Genomic DNA, 26,562 nt, shown 5'->3' with positions numbered 1-26,562 from the left:
TATCAAGGCTTTTCACTATTCAATAGGATTCAATGAGCTCAGCCTTCATGCTTCTGAATTCCTGTGAATACAGGCCCGGAGCCATCGAACGTTCATCATTTGACAAGCCATTTAATCCTGGAACCCTCTCCAATTTCAGCACATCCTTTCTAAGATAAGGGGTCCAAAACTGCTCGCAATACTCCAAATGAGGCCTCACCACTGTTTTATAAAATTTCAACATTACATCCTTGTTTTTCTATTCTGGCCTCTTGAAACAAATGCTTACATTGCATTTGCCTTCCTCACCACAGACTCAACCTGTAAATTAACCTTTAGGGAATCCTGCGCAAGGACTCCCAAGTCCCGTGGCACCTCGGTTTTTTGTACTCTCTCTCCATTTAGAAAATAGTCAACCCTTTCATTTCTTCTGCCAAAGTGCATGACCATACACTTCCTGACACTGTATTCCATTTGTCATTTCTTTGCCCATTCTCCCAATCTGTCTCAATCCTTCTATAGCTTCATTACTTCCTGAAAACTACCAGCTCCTCCAATTAGCCTTCATATCGTCTGCAAACTTTGCCACAAAGCCATCAATTCCATCATCCAAATCATTGACGTATAATGTAATAAGAATCGGTTAAAACACAGTCACTGTGGAACAACACTTGTCACCGGCAGCCAGCCAAAAAAGGCTCCCTTTATTCCCACTCTTTGCTCCTACCAATCAACCACTGCTTTAACCATGCTAGGGTCTTTTCTGTAACACCATAGGCTCATTGCTCATTAAGTAGCCTCATGTGTGGCAAAGGCCTTCTGAAAATCCAGTATATAACATTCACAGATTCTCCTTTGCCTATCCTGCTTGTTATTTCTTCAAAGAATTCCAACAGATTTGTCAGGCGAGATTTTCCCTTGAGGAAACCATGCTTATTGCGGCCTGTTTTATCATGTGCCTCCAAGGACCCTGAGACCTCATCCTTGAAAATCGATTCCAAAATCTTCGTAACCACTGAGGTCAGATTAACTGGCCTATAGTTTCCTTTCTTCTGCCTTTCTCCCTTCTTGAAGAGTGGAGTGACGTTTGCAATTTTCCTGTCTTCCGGAACCATTCCAGAATCTAGTAATTCTTGAAATATCATGATTAATATCTCCATGATCTCATCAGCCACCTCTTTCAGAACTCTGCGGTGTAAACCATCTGGTCCAGATGACTTTATCTGCCTTCAGACCTTTCAGTTTCCCAAGAACCTTTTCTCTAGTTATGGTAATTTCACACACCTTATGACCCCTGACCCCTGGAACTTCCACCACATTGCTAGTGTCTTCCACAATGAAGACTGATGCAAAATACTTATTCAGTTCATCTGCCTTTTCATTGTCCCCCATTACTACCTCTCCAGCATCGTTTTCCAGCAATCTGATATTCACTCTCACCCCTCCTTTACACTTTATGTATCTGAAGAAACGTTTGGGATCCTCTTGAATATTATTGGCTAGCTTACCTTCGTATTCCATCTTTACCTTTTTAATGACTTAATTAATTACCTTCTGTTGGTTTTAAAAGATTCCCGATCCTCTAACTTCCCATTAATTTTTGCTCTATTATACGTCCTCTCTTTGGCTTTTATGTTAACTTTGACTTCTCTTGTTAGCCACAGTTGTGTCACCTTTCCTTTAGAATACTTCCTCCTCTTTGGGATGTATATATTCTGTGCCTTCCGAATTGCTTCCAGAAATTCCAGCCATTGCTGCTCTGCCATCATCCCTGCCAGTGTTCTTTTCCAATCAATACTGGCCAACTCCTTTCTCTCATGCCTCAGTAATTCCATGAACTTGATCATATTATGATCACTTTCCCCTAAGGGTTCTTTTACATTAAACTCTAATCAATTCTGATTCATTTCACAACATCCAATCTAGAATAGCTGATCTTCTGGTAGGCTCAATCACAAACTGCTCTCAAAAGCTATCTCATAGACACTCTAGAAATTCCTCCTCCTGAAATCTAGCACCAATTTGATTTTCCCAATCTACCTGTATATTGAAGACCCCCTGATGAATGTAACATTGCCCTTTTGGCATGCATTTTCTATCTCCCTTTGTATTTTGTATGCTCATTCTATTACGCTTTGGGGGTCTATATACAACTCCCATCAGTGTCTTTTCACTCTTGCAGTTCCTTAGCTCTATTCACAATGATTCAACACCTTCCAACCCCATGTCATCTCTTTCTAATGATTTGATTTCATATTTTACCAACAGTGCAACACTAATCCTCTACCTTCCTGCCTGTCCTTTCAATACAATGTGTATCCTTGGACATTAAACCCCCAGCTATAATCTTCTTTCAGCACGATTCAGTGATGCCTACAACATCATACCTGTCAATCATAGAAACATAGAAAACCTACAGCACAATACAGGCTCTTCAGCCCACAAAGTTGTACCGAACATGTCCCTACCTTAGAAATTATTAGGTTTACCTATAGCCCTCTATTTTTCTAAGCTCCATGTACCTATCCAAAAGTCTCTTAAAAGACCCTATCGTATCCGCCTCCACCACCGTTGCCGGCAGCCCATTCCACGCACTCACCACTCTCGGAGTGAAAAACTTACCCCTGACCTCTCCTCTGTACCTACTCCCCAGCATCTTAGACCTGTGTCCTCTTGTGGCAACCATTTCAGCCCTGGGAAAAAGCCTCTGACTATCCACAATCTGCAACTGTGCTGCAAGTTCACTTAACTTAATCCATACACTGCATGCATTCAAATACACCTTCAGTCCTGTATTCACCCTTTTGAATTTTGCCCTGTCGACAGCCTCTCCTCGCTACACATTGCCTCCGTTTGTTAACCGGGTACTTCATCTTCTGCACTATTACCCACCTTGCCTACAATACCTCTTACACTGAAATATCCGCAGCTCAGAATGCTGGTCACACCATGCTCAATCTTTTGATTCCTAATTTTGTCTGGGGTCTTATCAACATCTGCTTCCACTATCTCTCCACTGACTGTTCTGGCACTCTGGTTCCCATCCCCCTACAACTCTAGTTTAAACCCCACCGTGCAGCATTAACAAACCTTCCCGGTAGGATATTAGTCCCCCTCCAGCTCAGGTACAAGCCATCCCTTCTGTGCAGGGCCCACCTTCCCTGGGAGAGACCCAATGATCCAAAAATCTTATGCCCTCCCTCCTTCACCAATTCCTTAGCCAAGTAGTAAACTCTATCATCTCCCTGGTACTGGCCTCACTAGCACGTGGCACAGGTAGCAATGCTGAGATCAAAACCCTGCAGGCCCTGCCCTTTAACTTAGCAACTAATATCCCGAACTCCCTATGCAGAAACTCAGCACTCGTTCTACCCATGTCATTGGTACCTACATGGACCATGACTTTTGGCTGTTCACCCTCTCTCATATGAATACTGAGGACTCGATCCAAGATATCCTGGGCCCTGGCACCAAGGAGGCAACATACCATCCAGTAATCTCGTTCTCGCCCACAGGACTTCCCCATCCATTCCCCTAACTAACGAATCCCCTACCACTACAACATGCCTCTTCTCCTCCTTTCCCTTCTGAGCCACAGAGACAGACAGTGCCAGAGACTCGACCACTGTCACTTGCCTCTGTTAGGTCATCCTCCCCCCCAACATTATCCAAAGTGATATACCTGTTGTTGAGGGGGATGGCCACAAGAGTATTCTGCACTGGCTCCTTAACGCCTTTCCCCTCCCTGACTATCACCCAGCTTCCTGCGTCCTGCATCTTGGGTATAATTACCTCTCTATATGTCCTATCTATCACACCCTCAGTCTCCTGAATGAATCGGAGTTTATCCACATCCAGCTCCAACTCCTTAAGTTGGTTCCTGTGAAGCTGCAGCTGGATGCATTTTGTGCAATTGTAGTCATCAGGGACACTGGAGGTCTCCCTGCCTTCCCACATAGCACAAGAGGAGCATTGCACTATCCTGCCTGTCATCTCTACTGTCCTAGCTGAACAGATATAAAGAAGAGAACAAGAAAACTTGATCTTTTATTTCCTTTGCTTTCTCTGACAGAAAGCACTCTTTGTAGAAGCCTCAAAGAGTTAAATCCACAAGATCACCACTTCATGATGGAGAAAGCAGAAGTTGTCATCAAAATGTCGGTTAAAATCAATACCTGAACCTGGCTGGAAGCCCGAGAACAGTATATTCATCATATACGCCGAGAAAGCACTAGATCTTTTTAACTGGATATGTTTTTTGTTTTTTGCACAAATCTCTGTAAACTCTAGAGACTGCTGTGTGTGAAAATCCCAGGTACTCAAGCAAACCTGTCTACCACCCTCTGACTAAATTAATTCTTCTGTATCTCTGTTCTAAATGGACATCCTTCAATCCTGAAGTCGTGCCCTCTTGTCCTAGACTCCCCTACCATGGGAAATAACTTTTCCATATCTAATCTGTTCAGGCCTTTTAGCATTTGGAATGTTTCTATGAGATCCCTCCTCATTCTCCTAAACTCCAGTGAATACAGCCCAAGAGCTGCCAGACGTTCCTCATACGGCAACCCTTCCATTCCTGGAATGAAAGTTGCTGCCTCTTGTTTGGCTGAAGAGATATTTGTATTAATAAGCAAGTTTACAGGTGTACCCAATAAAGAGGCTACTGAGTATATTCATTGCATTCATGAATTTGCACTGATGTCCTACCTCCTCACCAACTTGAATACCAGAACACTTTCTCCCATGTTGTCCTGTTTGAATGCTATTATTTTTGCAGTGGGCTGTGTAATGTATTGAAACTCCTTCAGGTAATTTGCTGTTATCCAGGATAACCTTAGATGACAAGGTCTGTAGCCAAAACAAAAAAAAGTGAAAACATATAATTTCTAAATATTGTGCATTGAGTAATTCAGTGCAGGTTTTAATGAGGAGGGTCAGTTCTTACATGATAGGCTTTGATTAACTCGATTGCCATTTGATTTCCAACTTCAGACTTTGGAATGTGAACTTGGAGTGCCTATGCAAATAGGGAAACAATATTATTTTTTCTGTCTGGGTATAAGTGGCTACAGTTATAAAGAAAATACCTCCTAAAATGCTCTGTTTTTGACAAGCAAGTAGCAACAAAAGAAGTTTTGGAAGAAGTGTGCATATAATCAGTGTGTAAAATTTACAAAGGAAAGTTTTTTCTAAAATTTGTCCTTGCAACATTAAAGAGAAACTTTCAACCATCTCAATCTAGTATCATGGCTTCAGGTTATTGTGTATTCATTGGAAGTTGCCAATAACATCTTCACCAGTAACCGGAAGAGGGCCATCGACTGTGAATGCTTTTCCACAACCAAGAGGCAGAAAACAATACAGGAACCTGTAGATTTCACAAATATAATTTAAATCAGCCAATCTCGCTTGGAGTCTGCTTTAACACAGACATTACCTTTATTCTCAATCCCTTCTCTGCAACTTGGTAATTGTGGAGGACGGTATGATAGAGGCATTTAAGAGGCTCATGAATATGCAGAGAATAAAGAGATATGGACTATATGCAGGCAAAAGGGATTTGTTTAATTAAGTGTCATTAGTTTAGTTAGCTCAGCACCAGATCATGGGCTGAAGGGCCCGTTCCTGTTCTGTATTGTTTTATGTTAAAATATGCTTGTTTACTAAGTTTACATTATTCAGACAAAAGCTAATCAATTTGAAATGCTAACTCTTTTTCTCTTTCCACTGATACTTTGGAACCACATTTTAGGAATGTGCAATTAAATTTTGAAGCCAAATTTTCTACAATATTCTGCTTGATCTGGAGGGTAATTGCAATGTCAACAAGGGAATATTAAAGCTCTCAAGTCATTCAAATTGCACTACAGATGTAGAATTTTCAAACTATATCGTCTCTACTGGTTCAAATTCTAGATCTAAAATTGTTACGCAATTTCCTCTGGAATATAGTTACAGCCGCTATCTCAATCACCTTTAAGCAAAAATGTTCCCTTTTTAACTAATCAAATTTGTGATAATGTATTATTTTAATTCCTAGTGCAATCATTTAGCTATAATACTGAGTTTGAGACCACTTATTACTTTTCCTCTATCTAAAAATCCATCACTTTAAAAAGGTTTCATACTTTTGGAAATTATATATTAGATAAGGCCGACAAACTTTATCCATTAATAAAAGCAAAAGCCCACTTTACTTTACCTAATTGCCTCCAGTATCTCATGCCATTCTGATGAATTTTCATAATTGCTTTCCATGACATTAAAGTTATTCCATTAATGTTGTGTTCAAATCACCAAGCAATTTACAATTGTCCCCAAACTAATACATTGAATTAATAAGACATCACTTGTTTTTGTGCTAAATGTTACAATATTTTAAACATTCAGAATCCTATTACTCTTTCTAGACTTACTTTTACTTTTAAGGGTCTACTCAAGTCCTTTCAATTTTCTTGCTCTCTCATTCCATTAAGGATTTTACAATTAAAATTCCTTTCCTGATAAGCAGAGTGCATTTCTCTGAATCTGCAAATTACTTAACCAGTCTATCTGTGTCTTTTGTAGTTTGCTGCATTATCATCTCTGCCTGGAACCAATATTCATTCTACTTTTTCTCTGGAGCATCAGATGTTGAAGGAAAAGCTGAAGTTTGTGGAGTTGTGGGAGACAATAGCCAGGGTAGACAGACAGAATCTTATTTTCCAGGGAAGAAATTTTGAATACTACCTTAAGGTGAAAGGGGGGAAATTTAAAAGGGGTGTGCCGGGCAGGGTTTTTCACTCAGGATGAATGGTGCCTGGAATTCACTGCCAGAGATGGGAGTGGAAGCAGATATAATAGAGATGATCAAGAAGCTTTTAGATAGACACATTAAAATGCAGGAAATGGGGGGATATTGACCATGTGCAGCCAGACAGGATTAGTTTAATGGGCATTGTGGGTGACACAGACATTGTGGGCAGAAAGGCCTTATCACTTAAGGCCTCACTATTGGTTGGAGTCAAACATAGATGTCGTACCCTAGCTGTCATATACAAACCACTGCACAAGTCGGGGCAGTACAATATGGAGAGCAAGCTGTTGCCCATGCAGCAGTCTCTCCCTCTCCACGCAGATGATGAATCTAAAGGAAAGGCAGAGACCGATACAATTTGGCACCAGCAGCATCGCAGGAGTTGCCAGTCAATGTTGAACTCAATGAAGAACTAAACTGAAGAACTGAGTGTAGAACTAAGAACATGGAACTCAAGGCAGAACCATGACAAAACGTAAGGACTCTAGCTCCTGATATTTTCTGAGGGTTTACTCCTGAAGTCTTCCCTGTGAGTGGGTATAGCCACAAGACAGCGGAGGTTTGAGGTCAGAGTTTTCCTCGATGAGCTGATGAGCTCCATTTTCCTGAAGTGATTGGTTTTAAGGTGCCAGTAACCAGACTTTGTCCCTTCTCCTATCAATGAGAATCGTTCTGCCGGGCTTAGCAGCTAAGCTACACGTGAAGGCCAGGAGCTGGACTTGGTTGTCAGAGGCAATTTGAGAAGATAGTCTTTGGGAGCATTTACTAGGTAGTATGAGCGTATGCCCATTAGTACCTCTTCCCCACCCCGAAATGACAACCTTAAGGAACTCTCACTGCACATTTACTAATTTGGTAACGTGCCAATGGAGTTTTGAGAAGAAATTTGTCCAACCTACAGAAGGGTCAGGAAAATATTCGCCATACTAAATGTCCATCCGGTTTTGTAAGTTTATGAAGTTGGCAGATGTTAAGATAATAGTGAAGATGGCATTGGAGCTTTCTGAGCTCAAGAATAAAATTCAAGTCTTGTCACCAAATGAGGAAGTAGAAAACAGTGTATAAATTCTCAGTATTTGAAGTTAGAGTGTGAGATAGAGTGTTACTTTTTGAAGCACTGGTGAGGCCTCATTTGGAGAATTGTGAGCATTTTGGAGCCCTTTATCTTAGAAAGGATGTGCTGAAACTGGAGAGGGTTCAAAGGAAGTTCACAAAAATGACTCCAGGATTGAATGGCTTGTCATATGAAGAGCATTTGATAGCTCTGGTCCTGCATTTGCTAGAATTCAGAAGAATGAGGAGGTGACCTCATTGAAACCTTTCGAATGGTGAAAGGCCCTAATAGAGTGGATGAGGAGAGGATGGCAGAAGTGATGAAGTAGCAGAGCTGATTCAATGGGCCAAATGGCCTAATACCTATCTTATATTTTATTGTCTTATGCTCTTATAGGCAGGTTTAAATTTATGTTGATTCAAGTCATTATCAAAAGATTACAAGGAATGTTGGGTCTGATCTTTGAATCATTTGTGCTTGCTTTTAATGGTTCATTAATATTACCACAATCATCTAATGCTTCTAATTTCACACACCCTTGGTCCCAAGAATTCTTTAGCTGATATTGTCTATTATGATGGAAAAGGAATGATATTGTACTCTAAGGCAGAGTTTGAAAAAATAGGCTTCAAAATTGAGCCCTCTAGAATTCATTACTTCTTAACTAAAAGCAATCAACTTTTAAGTTTAACTGCTGTGTATACCTTGAACTAATAATGAATTTTTTAAGGTATTATAAGAGTTCAGCAATGTCAAAAGCAGGTCATTTTGTAAATAACCCTTTTTGCTAAGATGTACAAACATTTACAGAGGATGAATCATTTTTGATCGTTGAGCTCAGTGTATGAAGTCAGAGCAAGGTCCAAGCAGGTGCGAAAGCAATGTCAGGAAGTCGACAGTGCACTGACCACATCCGACCATTTTTATAGTAGTTTTCAATTTTGTCAACAATATTAATCTGTAATGTAAACCAATAAATTTGTTTTCACAAAATGGTTATGCTTAATTCCATCTCCTCCACAATTGCAGAAATACCAGTTCAACTGCAATGAATTATTTCTAATAAATTAGTAACTCACACAGAATTTATCTTTTATCTTTTTATCCTGTCACATTTGAATTTTTATGACATTCAGGATCATTCTATACTGAATAACTTGTCTTGTCTGTTAGCAAAAAAATTTGAGCTGTTTTGCTCACTGAGGATTAAGCTGTTTCCTGTCTCAATAAGCAAGAACTGCAGTTTCTATTTCATTTTCTTATTCACCATAACTATTCATTAAATTAATTCACAAACTAATATTATCTACAGACAGAGAAACACTGTACTGAATGAAAGTTGTTGTAGCCAGTGGTTCTGAAGGGAACTGTTCATATTCTGCCACTCACAGTTTGATACTTTCCTGATTAAACCCAACTCGGCAGATCAGGATGAGTGAGTGTCCTTTCCAGTGCGTGTGGTGGGTGTGGGGATAGCAGAAAGAAGAAAGAGAGACATTATGGCCTAAATGACAGAAAGGAACAGACCCCTGCAAGATTTTGAGCACAAATACTTGAAATGACGAGAGTTTAGTGAAGTAAATGGGCAGCTGGAGTTCAGAAATTGAAGCACAGAGTTTGTATACTCCTGCTGTTTACTTGTCACCAAAGTCTTGCTGCACCTTGCCATCTTACTCCAGGGATTAAGAAGTCAGCCCACCACATGCCACCCACTTTAATTAGGCCCAGTTTAAGACCATACGCCATCCCTCTCAACCACACTTTCCTGCCTTCTCCTGTAATCTTTGATGCCCTTACTAATCAAGAACCTATCAACCTCCATCTTAATCGTACGTGATGACTTGGCCTCCACAGCCATTTGTGGCAATGAATTCTGCAGATTCACCACCCTCTGGCTAAATGAATTCCTTCTCATCTCTGTTCTAAAGGGATACCCTTGATTTCTGAGGCTGTGCACTCAAGTCCTAGACTCCCCTACTATTGGAAGCGTTCTCTCCATGTCCACTCTATTTAGGCCTTTTAATATTCGGCAGGTTTCAATAAGATTCCCCCTCATTTTTCTAAATTCTGGAGAGTAAAGGCCCAGACCAATCAAGCACTCTATTTATCATATATATCTGAAATAAAATTTGGATTACAGGGATGTGGTCATTTCAAAGAATACAAACGGTATAGTTTAACAATATTTGACTTGTAAAGTGGACTACCATTTGGAAATGCTACCATATACATTAGGTTTACTTACACAAAAAGCGTCAACACCACTGAAAATTAGTCAGTGACTAATTTTATCAGCGACTCTGACATCAGTAATATAGATGTAATTTCGTCATTGTGACAGGAGGAAGAAATTATTTTCAGTAAGCCTTCAGTATTGTCTGTGAGTGACAATACTCTGATTATAAGACAAGACCATAAGACCATAAGACAAAGAAGCAAAAGTCGGCCATTAGGCCCATTGGGTCTGCTCTGCCATTTTATCATGAGCTGATCCATTCTCCCATTTAGTCCCACTCCCCCGCCTTCTCACCATAACCTTTGATGCCCTGGCTACTCAGATACCTATCAATCTCTGCCTTAAATACACTCAATGACTTGGCCTCCACTGCTGCCCGTGGCAACAAATTCCATAGATTCACCACCCTCTGACAAAAAAATTTCTTCGCATTTCTGTTTTGAATGGGCGCCTTCAATCCTTAAGTCATGCCCTCTCGTACTAGACTCCCCCATCATGGGAAGCAACTTTGCCACATCCACTCTGTCCATGCCTTTCAACATCCAAAATGTTTCATTCTTCTAAGCTCCAAGGAATACAGTCCAAGAGCGGACAAACGTTCCTCATATGTTAACCCTCTCATTCCCGGAATCATTCCAGTGAATATTCTCTGTACCTTCTCCAACATCAGCACATCCTTTCTTAAATAAGGAGACCAAAACTGCCCACAGTACTCCAAGTGAGGTCTCACCAGCGCCTTATAGAGCCTCAACATCACATCTCTGCTCCTATACTCTATTCCTTTAGAAATGAATGCCAACATTGCATTCACCTTCTTCACTACCGACTCAACATGGAGGTTAACCTTAAAGGTATCCTGTACAAGGACTCCCAAGTCCCGTTGCATCTCAGAACTTTGAATTCTTTCCCCATTTAAATAATAGTCTGCCCATTTATTTTTTCTGCCAAAGTGCATAACCATACACTTTCCAACATTGTACTTCATTTGCCACTTCTCTGCCCATTCTTCCAATCTATCCAAGTCTCTCTGCAGACTCTCCATTTCCTCAGCACTACCGGCCCCTCCACCTATCTTCGTATCATCAGCAAACTTAGCCACAAAGCCATCTATTCCATAATCCAAATCGTTGATGTACAATGTAAAAAGAAGCGGCCCCAACATGGACCCCTGTGGAACACCACTGGTAACCGGCAACCAACCAGAATAGGATCCCTTTATTCCCACTCTCTGTTTCCTGCCAATCAGCTAATGCTCTATCTACGTATGTAACTTTCCCATAATTCCATGGGCTCTTATCTTGTTAAGTAGCCTCATGTGTGGTACCTTGTCAAAGGCCTTCTGAAAATCCAAATATACAACATCCACTGCATCTCCCTTTTCTAGCCTACTGGTAATTTCCTCAAAAAATTGTAATAGGTTTGTCAGGCAGGATTTTCCATTAAGGAATCCATGCTGAGTTCTGCCTATCTTGTCATATGCCTCCAGGTACTCTGTAACCTCATCCTTGACAATCGACTCCAACACTTCCCAACCACCGATGTCAAGCTAACAGGTCTATAATTTCCTTTTTGCTTCCTTGCCCCCTTCTTAAATAGCGGAGTGACATTTGTAAACTTCCAGTCCTCCGGAACCATGCCAGAATCTATCGACTTTTGAAAGATCATTGCTAATGCCTCCGCAATCTCCACAGCTACTTCCTTCAGAACACGCGGGTACATTCCATCTGGTCCGGGAGATTTATCTACCTTTAGACTATTCAGCTTCCTGAGTACTTTCTCTGTCGTAATTGTGACTGCGCACACTTCTCTTCCCTGACACCCTTGAGTGTCCGGCATACTGCTGTCTTCTTCAGTGAAGACTGATGCAAAATACTCATTCAGTTCCTCTCCCATTACAATTTCTCCAGCATCATTTTCTATCGGTCCTATATCTACCCTCACCTGTCTTTTACTCTTTATATATTATGCTGAATTTACAGTAATGAAGGCAAACTGAAGAGTCATATAACCTATATTCTCATTCCAAAACAAGGCAATTATTAGGCTGCATGATCAGATCTATTTCCTTCCTGATTTTTTTTTTTGAAATGAAGCTGATGGATCCTATAAGCAATTTTTATTGCACTGAAAGAGTGGAGTAAACTTTGTTCAACTTTTATCAGCAAGAATAGGAGTCAGTAAACCTGGTTTTGTAGGTGATCGGGGCAGCAGAGTCCTGAAATAGCAGGTGCAGCTTGTGCGCACATCTTGGGCAGTGAATCATCAGAGAGGTGATGTTGGTGTTAGTAAGTGTCAAGTGAACGTCAGTAGGAATATGCAGAGCATGCAGATCTTGGCAATATTAATCATTTAATGTAATTTTACTGGTGGCACTGCCAAGCTCCCACCCTATTTCCTTTGATGGTTAACAGCAAGACGAAGCACTTCCATTAGCACAATTGAAGTTGCTGACTGATTCCTTCTAACCAGCGGATGTTTGATGATCTTTGTTAAATGTCAATAGTTACGCAAATGCAACTATTTTGTATTTTTATCTCTGCCAGTACAAGGCCAATTTCTTTAACTTCATGCCTCAGGTTTGGAAACACAACAAGCTTAGATTATCCAACTGAAACAGAACTTGAGCTGTCTCTTTTCAAGGGATATGTCACTCGCTTCATCAAACACAGCGAGTAAGCTGGGTGGTTCATTTTCTTACCTTGTAAGCGTCTTTTAGTTCTTCCTTAACAGCAAAGAGAAGCTGTATCTTATTGTCATTAAGCTTCTGTGCCAATTGAGCAATGGATGGATAATTCTGCGATTAAGAACATTTCCAAATTACATGATAGCAAAGTACAAGGAAAACAGAAAACATTTAACACCAACTCTGTTATTGTTTATGGTAGTACGTGGCCACATTAAGCCTGAGATACTTTGATTTCTAATTTATGAAATTGGAGGGAGATGTGCGTGTGTCGGTGGGGGTGAGAGAGTGAGTGTAGAGGGCAATTAAATATATTTGGGGCATTTGAGCAGTGCCCAGGAGAGAAGCCCTCAAACTGAGTTCAGTTTAGGATATTTGAAAGTCCTGGTGAAAGATCAAATCTCCGAGTAGAATAATGCAAACTGATTTATATTTGATATAGAAACAGCCATCCCATTCCAGGAGACCCCTGGGAAGCCAGGAGAAATGCAATTTTAAGTACAGAAATAGATATTAGTTCATAAATATAAAGATAGGTTTGTGTTGATCTTTTACAGCATGCTCCTTGAATTTGTAGCACAGTTTACTGCAGCAATTCAATTTCAGGTTCTCCAGGCTTGTGATATCAATGCCTCCACTGTAAAGATAAACACCGATTTGAGCTTCCCATCAATTCACCTACCATTCCAACCTAGTCACTTCCATCACGTCTTCATTGTTTCTGAGTCATAATCCTAGAGTCCCCCAGCCTGAAACTACATGGCAAGCAACACAAAGTCTTGTGGTTCAAGCAGATGACAGCCATGCCCCAGCTTCTCAGGTGATCAATTATCCCGGGCCTGCCAACATTGCCCATATCACAAGTATAAATAATACCACAGAAGTATTAAGTAGTGATTGTTTTTGCTGAGCTAGTATCTAATATCCCATTAGACCAGGGGTTCCCAATCTTTTTTATGCCATAGATGTCTACAATTAACCAAAGAGTCTGTGGACCCCAGGTTGGGAAACTCTGCATTAGACTAATACTGTGGTGGTATCTAAAACATCCCATCTAAGTGACAACAGTTAAATTATGTTCAACTAGACAGCATAAATTGTTGCATGCTGTACAATCCAATATGAAACATGGAAGCTTTTTTGTTGACAATGTTCTTATCTGTCTATAATGTTTATGTTGAGCCCATCTCTCAATATCAAAATCAATAACAAGAAAAGATCTACAGATGCTGGAAATCCAGAAACATCAACAATACCCTTTTCCATAGATGCTGCCTGCCCTGCTGAGTTCCTCCAGCACTTTGTGTGTGTTGCCAATATCAAAGGCCAGCTTACCTGATGGCGACCGATTACATAGACACCCTGAGTGTCAAGGTGGCAGTTCCCAGCACTTGGCAACAATCTGCCACGTCTCTTATTCCCAGAAAAGTGAAGTGCTTCATTACTATAGAAGACAAGTAGTCGAGTGGCAGTTCGCCAACCAATATTACCCTGTAAGATAAAGCAGAATTAAGTACACTAAATACGTGTGATTATTTTAGCGAATAGGTCAATCTGTATTAGATTCTCTGAGAATATTCAGATTGCTTGATGGCTTCTTGATGGGAACTTCAAACAGATGAGGATAATGAATAAATGTGCTTAAAAGATAATTGGTCCCTTTGTAGACTCCTCCCACCCCCACCCTGGACACAGCCCTGGTAATACATGGAGAATAAAGAAGGTATTACACAGAAACAACTACGGGACATTTGCCCCCTTATGCTTGTTCCAGAATTCATGGCTGATCTTAAATTTAGAACCGCTTTTGTGCTCAGGTAGAAATTCAGAATATGGATTTTTGAGGACTGTATTTTACATTAAGGCAAAGTACTCTCCTTGCCAACTAGGAAATCGTGTGAATGCTAGAGACAAGGCATATCTACAATTGGGTTTCCAATATATGGTCTGTGTTACAACAGAGGCCTACAACATCTAAGAATTCAGTTCAATTTACAGATTCATTTCTTACTAAACACAGGGGATTCTGCAGATGCTGGGAAATCCAGAGCAACACACACAACATGCTGGAAGAATCCAGCATGTCAGGCAGCATCTATGGAGGGGAATAAACAATTGATGTTTCAGGCTGAGGGTTTCATTTCCTACTAGTTGATTTACCCTGTATGAATAACATTTACATTTGGGAAGAATAGTTCATGTGTTGTTGTTGTATTGACAGTATTTTCATTTAAGGTTGATGCAAAATAATTGTAAAATCAATCTAAATATACAGCCTATGGGCATCCATATTATGTACCGTACCTCCCATAAAGACAAAAGTATTTGGATATGATCTGGGTTATAGAATTGTGCAAAATGTCCAACCAAGCATTTGGTGCATAAGTTTATTTCTCAAATTTAATTGTTCCTGAGAATATATCAGTGTCTTTTTGACGAAATATTACATAAAATGACTTGGCTTCAGACGGATATTGAACATAAAGAGAATACGCAGAGACGGTAGGTAAAGGGAGTTTAAATTTGAAGTGTTGCTTAACTTGGAACTAATATACCATAGATTTTCAAATGGAGAAACATGAGCACTTCAGTCTGGGTTCTACATAACTCAGTGCAGATAGGAAATATAATTAACAGCTATTGAAGCCAAGCCAGTAAATCAAACTCATTGTAAATCATTCCAACCATAAGGTACAGTTCCTACAAAAGGCAAGGAAGATGTTGGATTCAAAAGCCATGCATTGGCCAACCTATTGCAGTCTCAAAACTCCAGCTAAAACCAAGGAGAAGCTGTGGGAAAATGTTTAGAGGAAGCAGAATGGAAAAACAAACGGCATGCTGTGCAAAAACCAGCTGCCAAGATGACGGCAGTGTTTCCAGAAAGCCGCACTGGGCTGCTCCCCACATGCTGCTGGCAGAGATTCATTGGCTAAGTGGTGGTTCAGTAGACCTCACAAAGTCTTGCATATCAGTCTACTGAACATCAGAGAAACAAGTGTCATCGCCCGCCACCAGCTCCACCTCAAGTGAAATAGCTTTTCCTTCCTGATACAAGCAAATAACAAAGCAACCATATGTACAAGTGGCAGCGTGAGATTCAACTGTCACAGCAGATCTCCTGCAGCCTCAGGGAAGCATGGACCCATTTACATTTGCATAATTTGATAGCAAAATGAAGAACAGGCTTTAGGATACCCTTGCCAAATTGAAGTCCCCACTAGCTTGATGCAATGAAACCTAGTCAAAAGAGTGCCTGAAACTTTCTGTGTTCGCCAGAGTTCAAAAAAGCCTCCACATTGGTAGAGTAAATGAACATTAAAAATTCTACAAATGCCAGAAGCCTGAAATAAAAACGTTAAATGCTAGAAACCTGAAATAAAATCACAAAATGTTGGGAAGACTCAGCAAGCCAGGCAGAATCTGTTGAAAGTGAATGTGGTGCATAGTTTAGGTCTGTGTTGCTTGATGAAAGCTGGCAAAGTTAGATTTTTGTCGGAGACAAGATGGCGGGGTGGGGTGGGGGAAGGATGTATAGAACAAAGGGAATGTCTGTGATAATATCACTTGAAGTAGCTCATTGAGACAGTTATATGCAAATTAAGCTTTCTGTTGTCCATGTAATGTTCCAACGTGTCAGTCCATGGCCTCCTCTTGACGCAGAAGATGGAGGAGCAAAACCTTATATTCCGTCTAGGTAGCCTCCAAACTGGTGGCATGAATATCAATTTCTCCTTCCAGTAAACAAATCCTATCCCCCTCCTTCCTCTATTCCCCACTCTGACCTTTTACCTCTTCTCACCTGCCTGTTACTCCCACTCCCAGGTCCCCTCCGCCTTCCCTTTTTCCCATGGTCCACTCTCCTCTCCTATCAGATTTCTTCTTATCTAGCCCTTGCCCTTTCCTTGGTTCACTTAGCACCTTCCAGCTAGTCTCCTTCCCCTCCCCAACCCTTTCATTCTGGCATCCTCTCCCTTCTGTCCTGAAGAAGTGTCTCAGCCCAAAACATTTCTTCATTTCCATAGATGCTGCCTGACCTACTGATTTCCTCCAGCATTTTGGGTGTGTTCCATCGAATGGTGTTGCTAATGGAAAGCTTGTGGGATCTGTCCATCAGGCCAGATTTGTACAAGAAAGTTAAGAACTTACAAAAAAACAAGAATATAAAAACAGACTTTACTCTACTGTCACAGATAACTGGACTAACATGTTTCTCTGCAGTCTGATGAAGGATCCCTCATCTGAAATATTAATTATTTCTCTTTTAACAAATGTTCGCTGAACTGCTGATCGGTCCTAGTACGTTCTGCTTTTATGTAAAAGCTGATGTAGCTTCACAGGGTAGCTGTGCAATGTCTTCTTTCTTCATATAGGGTGCCTAGAATAAGGAGTCACGGCTCAAAATAAGGGGTCCAGGGAAGAGATGGGGAGAAATTTCTTCACCAAGAGGATAGTGAATAAGTGGAATTTTTGACCCAAGAGAGCCGTGGAAGCTCGGTCATTGAGTAGGCACAAAAGAGATTTTTAGACATTAAAATAATTCAGGGGCACACGGTTACTACAGGAAAGTGACACTAAGATGATATTGATCAGTCAGTATCTCGTCAAGTGGCAGAACAGGCATCATGGGTCAAATAAGCTCTCCGATGTTTTGTTCTAAAATAAGGAGATTAATGGTGACTCCCTTCCTCTGGTACTAATGCTCCAGTAACAGCCACAGAATAGGACCGGTGAAATTACAGTCCCATTAACACCACTGGCTCCACTGAAAGTGGGCTTGCCAGCTGATTGGGAAACTTATGTAAATAGGACATCCTTTTTTTTCTGTCATTCACTCATGGAAAGTAATTGCTCCTGAAGGGTCACCATCTCCCATTGCCTTGTACAGCATGATCTCTTGTCATCTTGAAAAAGCAGTCCTTAGGAATATAGAGTCACGGCACACTGGCCATGGTGCTCACCCAGCTAGTCCCATATCCTTCAGCCCATATCCCATCAAGCCCAATACTTTTAGGTCAAAGAGCATTGGTACAACAAGGACACTTTCGGGAGACTGGAGTCATAAACAGGCCACAATATGTAGAGACAATAGATCTTATTGTCAGAGGAACTCATGTCCTTATCGTTCCCATATTTTTACATAAAATAATGGAAGTATATGATCAATAGTAAACTGGAAGGAGAGTCAGACCAACAAAGAATTTCATGGAGACACATAAGAGAGTGGAGATGTTGGAATGTGTTACAGGAATTCCATTGGTCAAGCAGGATCTGTGTGGGGGCAGGGGGACAAATTATCAACATTTCAGTTTGAAACCCTGAATCAGGACTACAAACCCCTGCACCATAAATTTCATGATGTCGATAACCGATTCCAAATTATTTAACTGCATTTAAATTCCCTATATTTAATGTTGGAATTAATGATTTGTGTCTGAGTCATTAGTCTCTTCCTCTGAATTACCAGACCGCTACTCCCATAACATGTAGGCCTACAAGAGCTGGAAGAAGGGGACAGGCTGGATAGCTTTCTTGTTAAGCTTGTTCTTGGTCTGCACTAGCTACAGACCTACTTAGCGACCCAGATCACAAAAGAAGGAATACACCCACTTTAATGTCCTGAAGCTGAGGTGCCAAAACAAATATACTGAACAAAAGTTTAAATCTTCCCAGTAGGAGAAATAATTGGAAATAAAAACCCCCAGGAGGATATGCAAAGAATTTCCTTCATCTATAAATGTGTCCAAAAAAACTTCATCTTACAAACTAATGGAACCCAGTCAATGAAGTTTCTGAAAGTTGGTTAAAGAGGCAGATTTTAGGGAGAATCTTAAAGGGAGAGAGGGGTGGTGGAGGAACACAAGGGATCATCCAGGACTTTCTGAAGATCAGAAGATGGAAAATCAAATTCAGCTTCCCTCAGGGAGAAAATGGTGACGGACTTGCACAATTAAACAGAAAATGCTGGGAATATTCCACTGGTATATTTGCAGAAATAGAAAGAGGGCTAATATTTCAGCTCAGTGACCTTCAATCAGATTTGAATTAATTTGAACATATTTCATCAACATTCAAATGTTTCAACTAAGCTTGAATCCAAGCTATTTTTTTCTTAGAACTTGATCATTGTATATTGGGAACTCTTGAGCTCTGTCCATAGGAGCATGAAAGCACGAGAAATTGGACCAGATGAACACTATTCATCACCTCAAGCACCAGATCCACCAGGCCCTGATCTATCTCAATTTCATTTTCCTTAATTCCCCATTCCTTAAATATCCATGTCAGGACACTGGAGCAGGGAGCCAATCACAGACCCTGTACTGCGCACACAGAGATATTAATTGAGTAACAAATCTCAAGCTGCAAACAAAGTCAGCATCAAAGTTCAGGCAGAGATCAAAACATCCAGAGAAATCCAAAAACCAGAATCAGGAAACAGGCAGAGTCGATATTCATAGTCATACTTTATTGATCCCAGGGGAAATTGGTTTTCATTACAGTTGCACCATAAATAATAAATAGTAATAGAACCATAAATAGTTAAATAGTAATATGTAAATTATGCCAGTAAACTATGAAATAAGTCCAGGACCAGCCTATTGGCTCAGGGTGTCTGACCCTCCAAGGGAGGAGTTGTAAAGTTTGATGGCCACAGGCAGGAATGACTTCTTATGACGCTCTGTGTTGCATCTCGGTGGAATGAGTCTCTGGCTGAATGTACTCCTGTGCCCGCCCAGTACATTATGTAGTGGATGGGAGACATTGACCAAGATGGCATGCAACTTAGACAGCATCCTCTTTTCAGACACCACCGTGAGAGTCCAGATCCATCCCCACAACATCACTGGCCTTACGAATGAATTTGTTGACTCTGTTGGTGTCTGCTACCCTCAGCCTGCTGCCCCAGCACACAACAGCAAACATGATCGCACTGGCCACCACAGACTCGTAGAACATCCCCAGCATCGTCTGGCAGATGTTAAAGGACCTCAGTCTCCTCAGGAAATAGAGACGGCTCTGACCCTTTTTGTAGGCAGCCTCAGTGTTCTTAGACCAGTCCAGTTTATTGTCAATTCGTATCCCCAGACAGAGTACAGATACAAATGCAAAAAGGCTCAGAAAAATTCACTGGCACAATTGGCAACAAACAGGTGAAAACACAGGATTAAAACACACTGAGCAATAAACAGAGAGGCAGATGATAGGTGGAGCACAATGAGACACAGGTGGCAGCAATACAGGTAATAATGAGAAACAGGTGAGAGGCAGAGTACTCAGTAATACAGGGGCCGGAGTAGAGCAGAAGCAGGACAGGAGCACATGAGGCATGAAAACAAACAAGAGCACATGGCAATACAAAACCACAGATTGACGGCTAGGGGGAAAACACACAAAAAGGTAGTTCAACTGGAGGTACTGATAATCCATTCATCTATCTGTTGTTGGAATTCAACAGATCAAGTAGCATCTGGGAGGGGGGAGGTATCATCAATATTATGGGTAGAAACCTTGCATCAGGACCTAAAACTGGACATTCTTTTCCTCCCGCAGTTACAGTTTGATCTGCTGAGTTCCTCTAGCAGATTGTTCATTGCTCCTGATTCAAACATCTGCAGTCTCTGGTGCCTCCATAAATTGTGGCACATCACTTATTGTGAGAATTTGACTGCTCATTCATGACTCATCAGTCAGAGGAACTGTCCTCAACTTTCCTACTTTGTCAAGCCTTCGAAGAAATTTGTATGTCTCAATAAGGTCACTTCTCATTCTAAACTTTCAAGAATAATGACCTAGACTACTCAATTTTCCCTCATGTGACAGACTCCAGATTTTGAGATAAACATCTCGTTAATTTTCCTTTTCCTTATATAAATATTCCTTCTATTCTATGAATTGAACATCTATTAGTTTGCCTTGTCCTTACATAAATCCTTTTTTCTATTAAGATCATAAGATAGAGGAGCAGAATTAGGTCATCTGGCCCATCAAGTCTGCTCTGCCATTTCATCATGACTGATCCAATTTTCTTCTCAGCCCCACTCCCCTGCCTTCTCCTCATATCCCTTCATGCCTTGATCAATCAAGAATCTATCAATCTCTGCCTTAAATATACCTAAAGACTTGGCCCCCACGGCTGCCTGTGGTAAAGAATTCCATCGGTTCACCACTCTCTGGCTAAAGAAATTCCTCTTCATCTCCATTCTAAAAGATCACCCCTCTATTCTGAGGCTGTGCCCTCTGGTCTAGACTTTCCCACCATAGGAAGCATCCTCTAGACATCCACTCTATCAAGGCCTTTTACCATTCGATAGGTTTCAATGAGGTCACCCCTCATTCTTCTGAATTCTAGTGAATACAGGCACAGAGCCATCAAACTCTCTTCATATGACAAACATTTCAATCCTGGAATCATTTTTGTGAACTTCCTTTGAACCCTCTCCAGTTCAGCACATCCTTTTTAAGATAAGGGGCCCAAACCTGCTCACAATACTCCAAGTGAGGTCTCACCAGTGCTTTATAAAGTCTCAACATTACATCCTTGATTTTATATTCTAATCCTCTTGAAATGAGTTCTCTTGAAAACTTGAATCCTCTTGAAAACATCTCATAGGTTTGCCTTTTACTTATATAAATATTTCTTCTATTCTATGTTTAATTATTGTACCGTGAATGCTAACTCTCGTGAAAAGCATTTTATTACAGCAGTAGATTCTGTCTATATTAGGTGTTCCCACCTAATTCCCAGAGTCCACTGCTTCCGTCAGGAAGTGCTATTCAGGAACTGCAAGTCTGGTGGTTAATCAGTGACTCAACATGATTGGCTGCACACCAAGATGCTTCCAGTAGGATGTGAGGAACTCAAAGGCATCTAAATTTAGGCAAAATGTTATAAATAATTTCCATGATATTTAAACATTGAAGTGTTTTCACTTACCCCACAGACAGCAACCTGCATGATTGCATCAACACCCCCTGCTGAAGATTTCTGACCTGCTGCAATGGTCTGGCTCCGAACAAGTTTGCTGTACTCTGCCCTATTGTTAGTTAATGGCAGAATGTTTATGAAGCTGGATCGACCTGTACATGTTTTACCAGCTGGGCAAGGAGTTTTCACTATTGTGCCGAACCCTAAAAATGAGCACACTTATAGTCAAGAAAATCTTATCAAAGCCGAGCCTGTCAAAAGACTAGAGAACAAGAAAATATCATGCAAATCATCAATGATTATATTTAAGATCTATTCAGATGTTTTGCTAAAAAAAATTGCTTTTCGATACCTTATAAAGGGGAAAGGCTAGGTCTTTTTCTTGGAGCGTAGCAAGCTGAGAGGTGATCTTATAAGGGGTGTTTAAAATCATGAGGGGCAGAGGTAGGCTGAAGGTACTCAGTCTTTTTCTCAGGGTTGAGGAAGGATTTAATAGGAACTTGAGGGGCAACTATTTTTACACAGAGGTATGGTACGTGTATGTAATGAGCTGTTGGTGGAAGTGATTGAGGCAAGTTCAATAATAACTTTTAAATGAATAAGAAAGATTTGGAATGATACAGACCAAATGCAGCCAAATTGGACTAGTGTTGTTGGGCTTCTTGGTTGGCATAAATCAGCTGGGCCATACTGTAAGATTCTATTACTCTATAAGGAATACATTTTGCTTTGTCTCGTGATTTTTTTTGTATTGCATACACATACAACTTATGAGTATGCCAAACAGCTAAATTATGAGGAGAAAATCTACGGATTTTTTTTTTACCAATTCTGAGATCAGAAGTTATCTTCCTCATTTCCTTCTTCAGTTTAATTCCCAATGTCTTCATGTTTTCCAAATCATTTTCCGAAGAAAGGGAGAGGTCCACAAGAAAATATAAATCAATGGGATAATCTTCAGCTCTCTTAAAATGCAATGAGAAGGTTTGTGGTTCTCCTGAAAAGAGAAAAGATATGCAAACATTGGGATTTCTTCTCACAAAGGGTGACGGACCTTCAGAATCCTCTAGCTCTGAGAGTCCTGGAGGCTATGGATAGATGAAGTTTTAAAAGATCGGGGAATTAAGGACTAAGGGGAACAACCACACAAGAGGACTTGAGGCAGAAGTAGCTCAGCCATGGGCATATTGAATGGTGGGACAGGACTGAGAGAACAAGTGGCCTTCTGCTTCTGTTTCCTTGAACTCTTGTGCTTCTCTGTTTTCAACTGTAACACAGCGCAGTACCATTTACAAGATTCTGTACATTTCTGTGGCTTATAACAAGTTCTTTTACATCATCTCTCAAGGATGCAGTCTTGACCACTACAAAATTGCACAGAAGTAGTCGCACAGCTACACCAATATTACTTATGTGTCATATGTACTTTTGGTTAGGAGTAATCGTGGCTCTTGGTAATGCTGTAACACATTGTTTTTTGTTTCCTTGATATTATCAGTGTTTAGACAGAAGAATCAGAACCTTTGAAGATCTAAGAAGCAGAGGGAGATCATTTGGTTCATTGTGTGCATGCCAGGTGGGAAAGGGCTGTTCAACCTAACCCCATCTTTGAGCACCACCTCCTTAACCCTATAGGTCTCAACTTTATCACAGTAAAGTATTTTTTGACGACAAATAGGGTTTCTGCTTCCAACAGCCTTTCAGACTATCCCAGGCCTCCATCTTCCTAGGTAAAGCAAAAGTTCCCCACCACCCCTTACTTTAGACCTCTGCCTCCATTACTGACTCCTCTGGTGAGAGAAATGGCCCTTGCTACTTACTTTGTCTGTGCCCCAAGTGCTTTCTAAACTCCTCATATGAGTCTTCCCAAGCTTTAGTAGTTTTTCACTCTCTCTGCAGCGAACCATCTGTGACGACAAACCAAGTTATCAGAAGATTGATGCTGATGAGAGAGATGTGAGACAATGGAGAAACATTCAAAATGCTAACAAGACAGAAGAGAGAGATTAACGAGAAAGAAACACATTTCAGAGTATTGACAGACCGGTTGCTTTGAACCTGAATTGTTTGAAGTTTGATGGACAGGCGATACCCCAGCAGGGGGATAAAAAGAACAGGTTCGCTAAGGCACAACACACACCATGAGATCACGAGATAACGAGACCCTGTAAGAGCGGTGTGCCCCCACAAGTTGGTGAGAGCTTGGAGGTCTGGTCGCGGGAAACGACCATAGACGCACAGGGTGAAAGGGTACGATCGGCGGGAACCTGGTGTGTGTGTCCGCCCTTGCCTGGGTGCCGGGTTCACTGCGGAAGAACGGTCGTATCCGGAGTGGAGGGGTCACAGTCGGTGACCACAGAAGACATTAAAAGGGTTCGCCCGAAAGCCAACTGCGAAGAACATCAAAGGTCTGTCTGAATCAGATTTGCATATTCTTTCTCTCTCTCTCTCCAATGGCACAACAGCGATTACTGCAAACTGTACTAAGCTGAACTGAACTCTGCGTCACTTGAGACTGATCATTTTACCCCTAGACTGTGATAGAGCTTGGTTGATTCCTATTACCCTAGTTCTGTGTACATGCGTGTTTTATCATTGCTAACCTGTTGCATTTATATCCTTACGATTAGAATGCTGTGTTGCTTATTTCTTTAATAAAACTTTATTAGTTTCTGTTAACCAAACTCCAACTAAGTGGTCCATTTCTGCTGGTTTGGCAACCCACTTACGGGGTACGTAACACACCCAGTAAGAATACTCTTCTGATTTTGTGTGCTATTACTTCATTTACTAGCTTGTACTGTATTGTTATCTTAAATTCTCTTAGAGAGAGATACCAAGACAATGAAACCTGCAGATACTGAAAGACCTGGAAAAAGTAGGCATAGAGATGATGCTTCCATTAATAGGAGAGTCTAGGCCAAAGTTTCTCGAATGTTTCCCTTAAAAAGGAAGAGGAATTGTGCATCTTAGTGCCTTGAAATAGATGATAGCAGCTAACCTGACTGCTGAGGTGGAGACAGAGGGATTCAGAGCAGGAAGGGGAGATTCAGAGATGGTTCATGTGAAACTAAGAGCAGGTATATGATGGCTGGCACTGCAACAGTAAAGGGTCTATTTCTATGCTGTGTGACTCTGTGAATCTATGACTGTGTGAGTCAATTGGGAGAGGGTATAATGGAGCAAACTGAGCTGTCGGAGACATTGAATTTCCTGACAAGTAATTTGTCTAAAGAATAAAGACAATGGAAGGAAGAGTTTACAGTCTACATCGAGCCGTCTATAGTAGATTAACCATAGAACAGACAAAAGTTGTAATTTGTTAGTCATAAGGAAGGGATTTGCACTATAGGGAAAAGCCCTCAAATGACACTTTAGAGGATGTATTGGTTATGTTGCAATCACATCGCAACCTGCCTGGAAGTGAAGCAGTTCTTCTTTCACGTATAGCGAGCAGCAGGATGAGTCCCTTCCTACTTTATTTACAGAGTTTGGACTTCCTTCCACTGTATTTATTCTTTAGACAAATGACTTGTTGGCAAATCCAATGACAAGTCACTTATTCTGCCATGCACTCTCCCAAATGAATCACACATTTTGGTGTGTCTCAGCCTATTAAGCAGATAACTGATGGTTCATAGATTTGAAAGGTTTGGCTATCAGAGATCAGATACATATTGAATCTGGGAAAAATTTCCATTTTAGGCCCAATTAATTAATACAAAGGTGCAAACTATCCAAAGGCAGGTTGGAAATGCCAACGGCGGCAGTTTATACAGTGAACCGTAAGATACCAGAAGAAATCAGAGAGTTTGACCAAAGGTTGTAAGTATTGTGGTTGAAGAGAAAAGATGGATTGTGGGGCAGGTTTCTTTACAGAGAGAGTGGTGGTTTCCTGGAATATGCTGCCCGTGCTTGGTAGAGGAGGCAAGTATGATAGAGGCATTGAAAAGGCTCATAGATAGGCACATTACTGGGCAGATATGGAGCTTGTGAAGGCAGAAGGGATTCGTTTAGTTAGGCATTTAATTACTAGTCATGGACTGAAGGGCCTCTCCTGGTGCTGTACTGTTCTGACAATCATGCCTGTGCCCAAGGATAGCAGGATGAGCTGCCTCAATGACTATCACCCAGATGCACTCACGTGTACTGTGATGAAGTGCTTTGAGAGGTTGGCCATGGCAAGAATCAACTGCCTAAGCAAGGACCTGAACCCACTGCAATTTGCCTATTGCCACGACAGGTCTACAACAGATGCAGTCTCACTGGCTCTCCACACAGCCTTGGATCACCCGGACAATAGCAACACCTACGTCAACTTGCTGCTTATTGATTACAGATCGGTGCTCAACACAATCATACCCTCAGTACCAATCAACTGCAGTGGGTGGGTCTCTGCACCACCCATTGCAACTGGGTCCTTGACTTCCTCATCAGGAGATCATAGTCAGTGCGGATCAGAAATATCCTCTCCTCCTTGCTGACAATCAACACTGGTGCATCTCAAGAATGAGTGCTCAGCCCACTATCTACTCTCTCTACACCCATGATTGTGTGGCTAGGCACAGTTCAAACACCATCTAGAAATTTGTCGATGACACAATTACTGTTGGCAGAATTTCAGATGGCGATGAAGAGGCACACAGGAGCAAGATAGATCAGCTGGTTGAGTGGTTGCAGAAAGCAACCATGCACTCAATGTCAGTAAAGCCAAGGAATTGAATTTGGACTTCAAGAAGGAGAAGTCAAGGGAATACACACCAGTCTTCATCAAGGGTGAGCAGTTTCAAGTTTCTGGGTGTCAACATCTCTGAAGATTTATCTTGAGCCTAACATATTGATGTAACTACAAAGAAGCCATGACAGTGGTTTTATTTTATTAGGAGTT

The 26,562-nt window shown here is 41.1% G+C and overlaps 1 protein-coding gene across 1 annotated transcript in view; it reads right to left on the bottom strand.

Moving 5' to 3' along the window:
• LOC140194779 (integrin beta-1-like) overlaps positions 1-26,562 on the bottom strand; it is a 79,456-nt gene that overhangs the window by 10,665 nt on the left and 42,229 nt on the right. Inside the window, exons 6-11 of the mRNA XM_072252058.1 lie at positions 22,501-22,671; positions 21,684-21,877; positions 14,084-14,239; positions 12,764-12,859; positions 4,925-4,996; positions 4,687-4,827 (exon numbers count right to left, since the gene is read on the bottom strand). Coding sequence (XP_072108159.1) covers positions 4,687-4,827; positions 4,925-4,996; positions 12,764-12,859; positions 14,084-14,239; positions 21,684-21,877; positions 22,501-22,671 — 830 coding nt within the window. The remainder of the gene's footprint in view (positions 1-4,686; positions 4,828-4,924; positions 4,997-12,763; positions 12,860-14,083; positions 14,240-21,683; positions 21,878-22,500; positions 22,672-26,562) is intronic.

Source organism: Mobula birostris, chromosome 3 (assembly GCF_030028105.1).
Source record: "Mobula birostris isolate sMobBir1 chromosome 3, sMobBir1.hap1, whole genome shotgun sequence".
Lineage (NCBI taxonomy): Eukaryota > Metazoa > Chordata > Chondrichthyes > Myliobatiformes > Myliobatidae > Mobula > Mobula birostris.
Note: the sequence above shows the minus strand (reverse complement) of the source record. Positions and strands in the feature narration are given on the sequence as shown.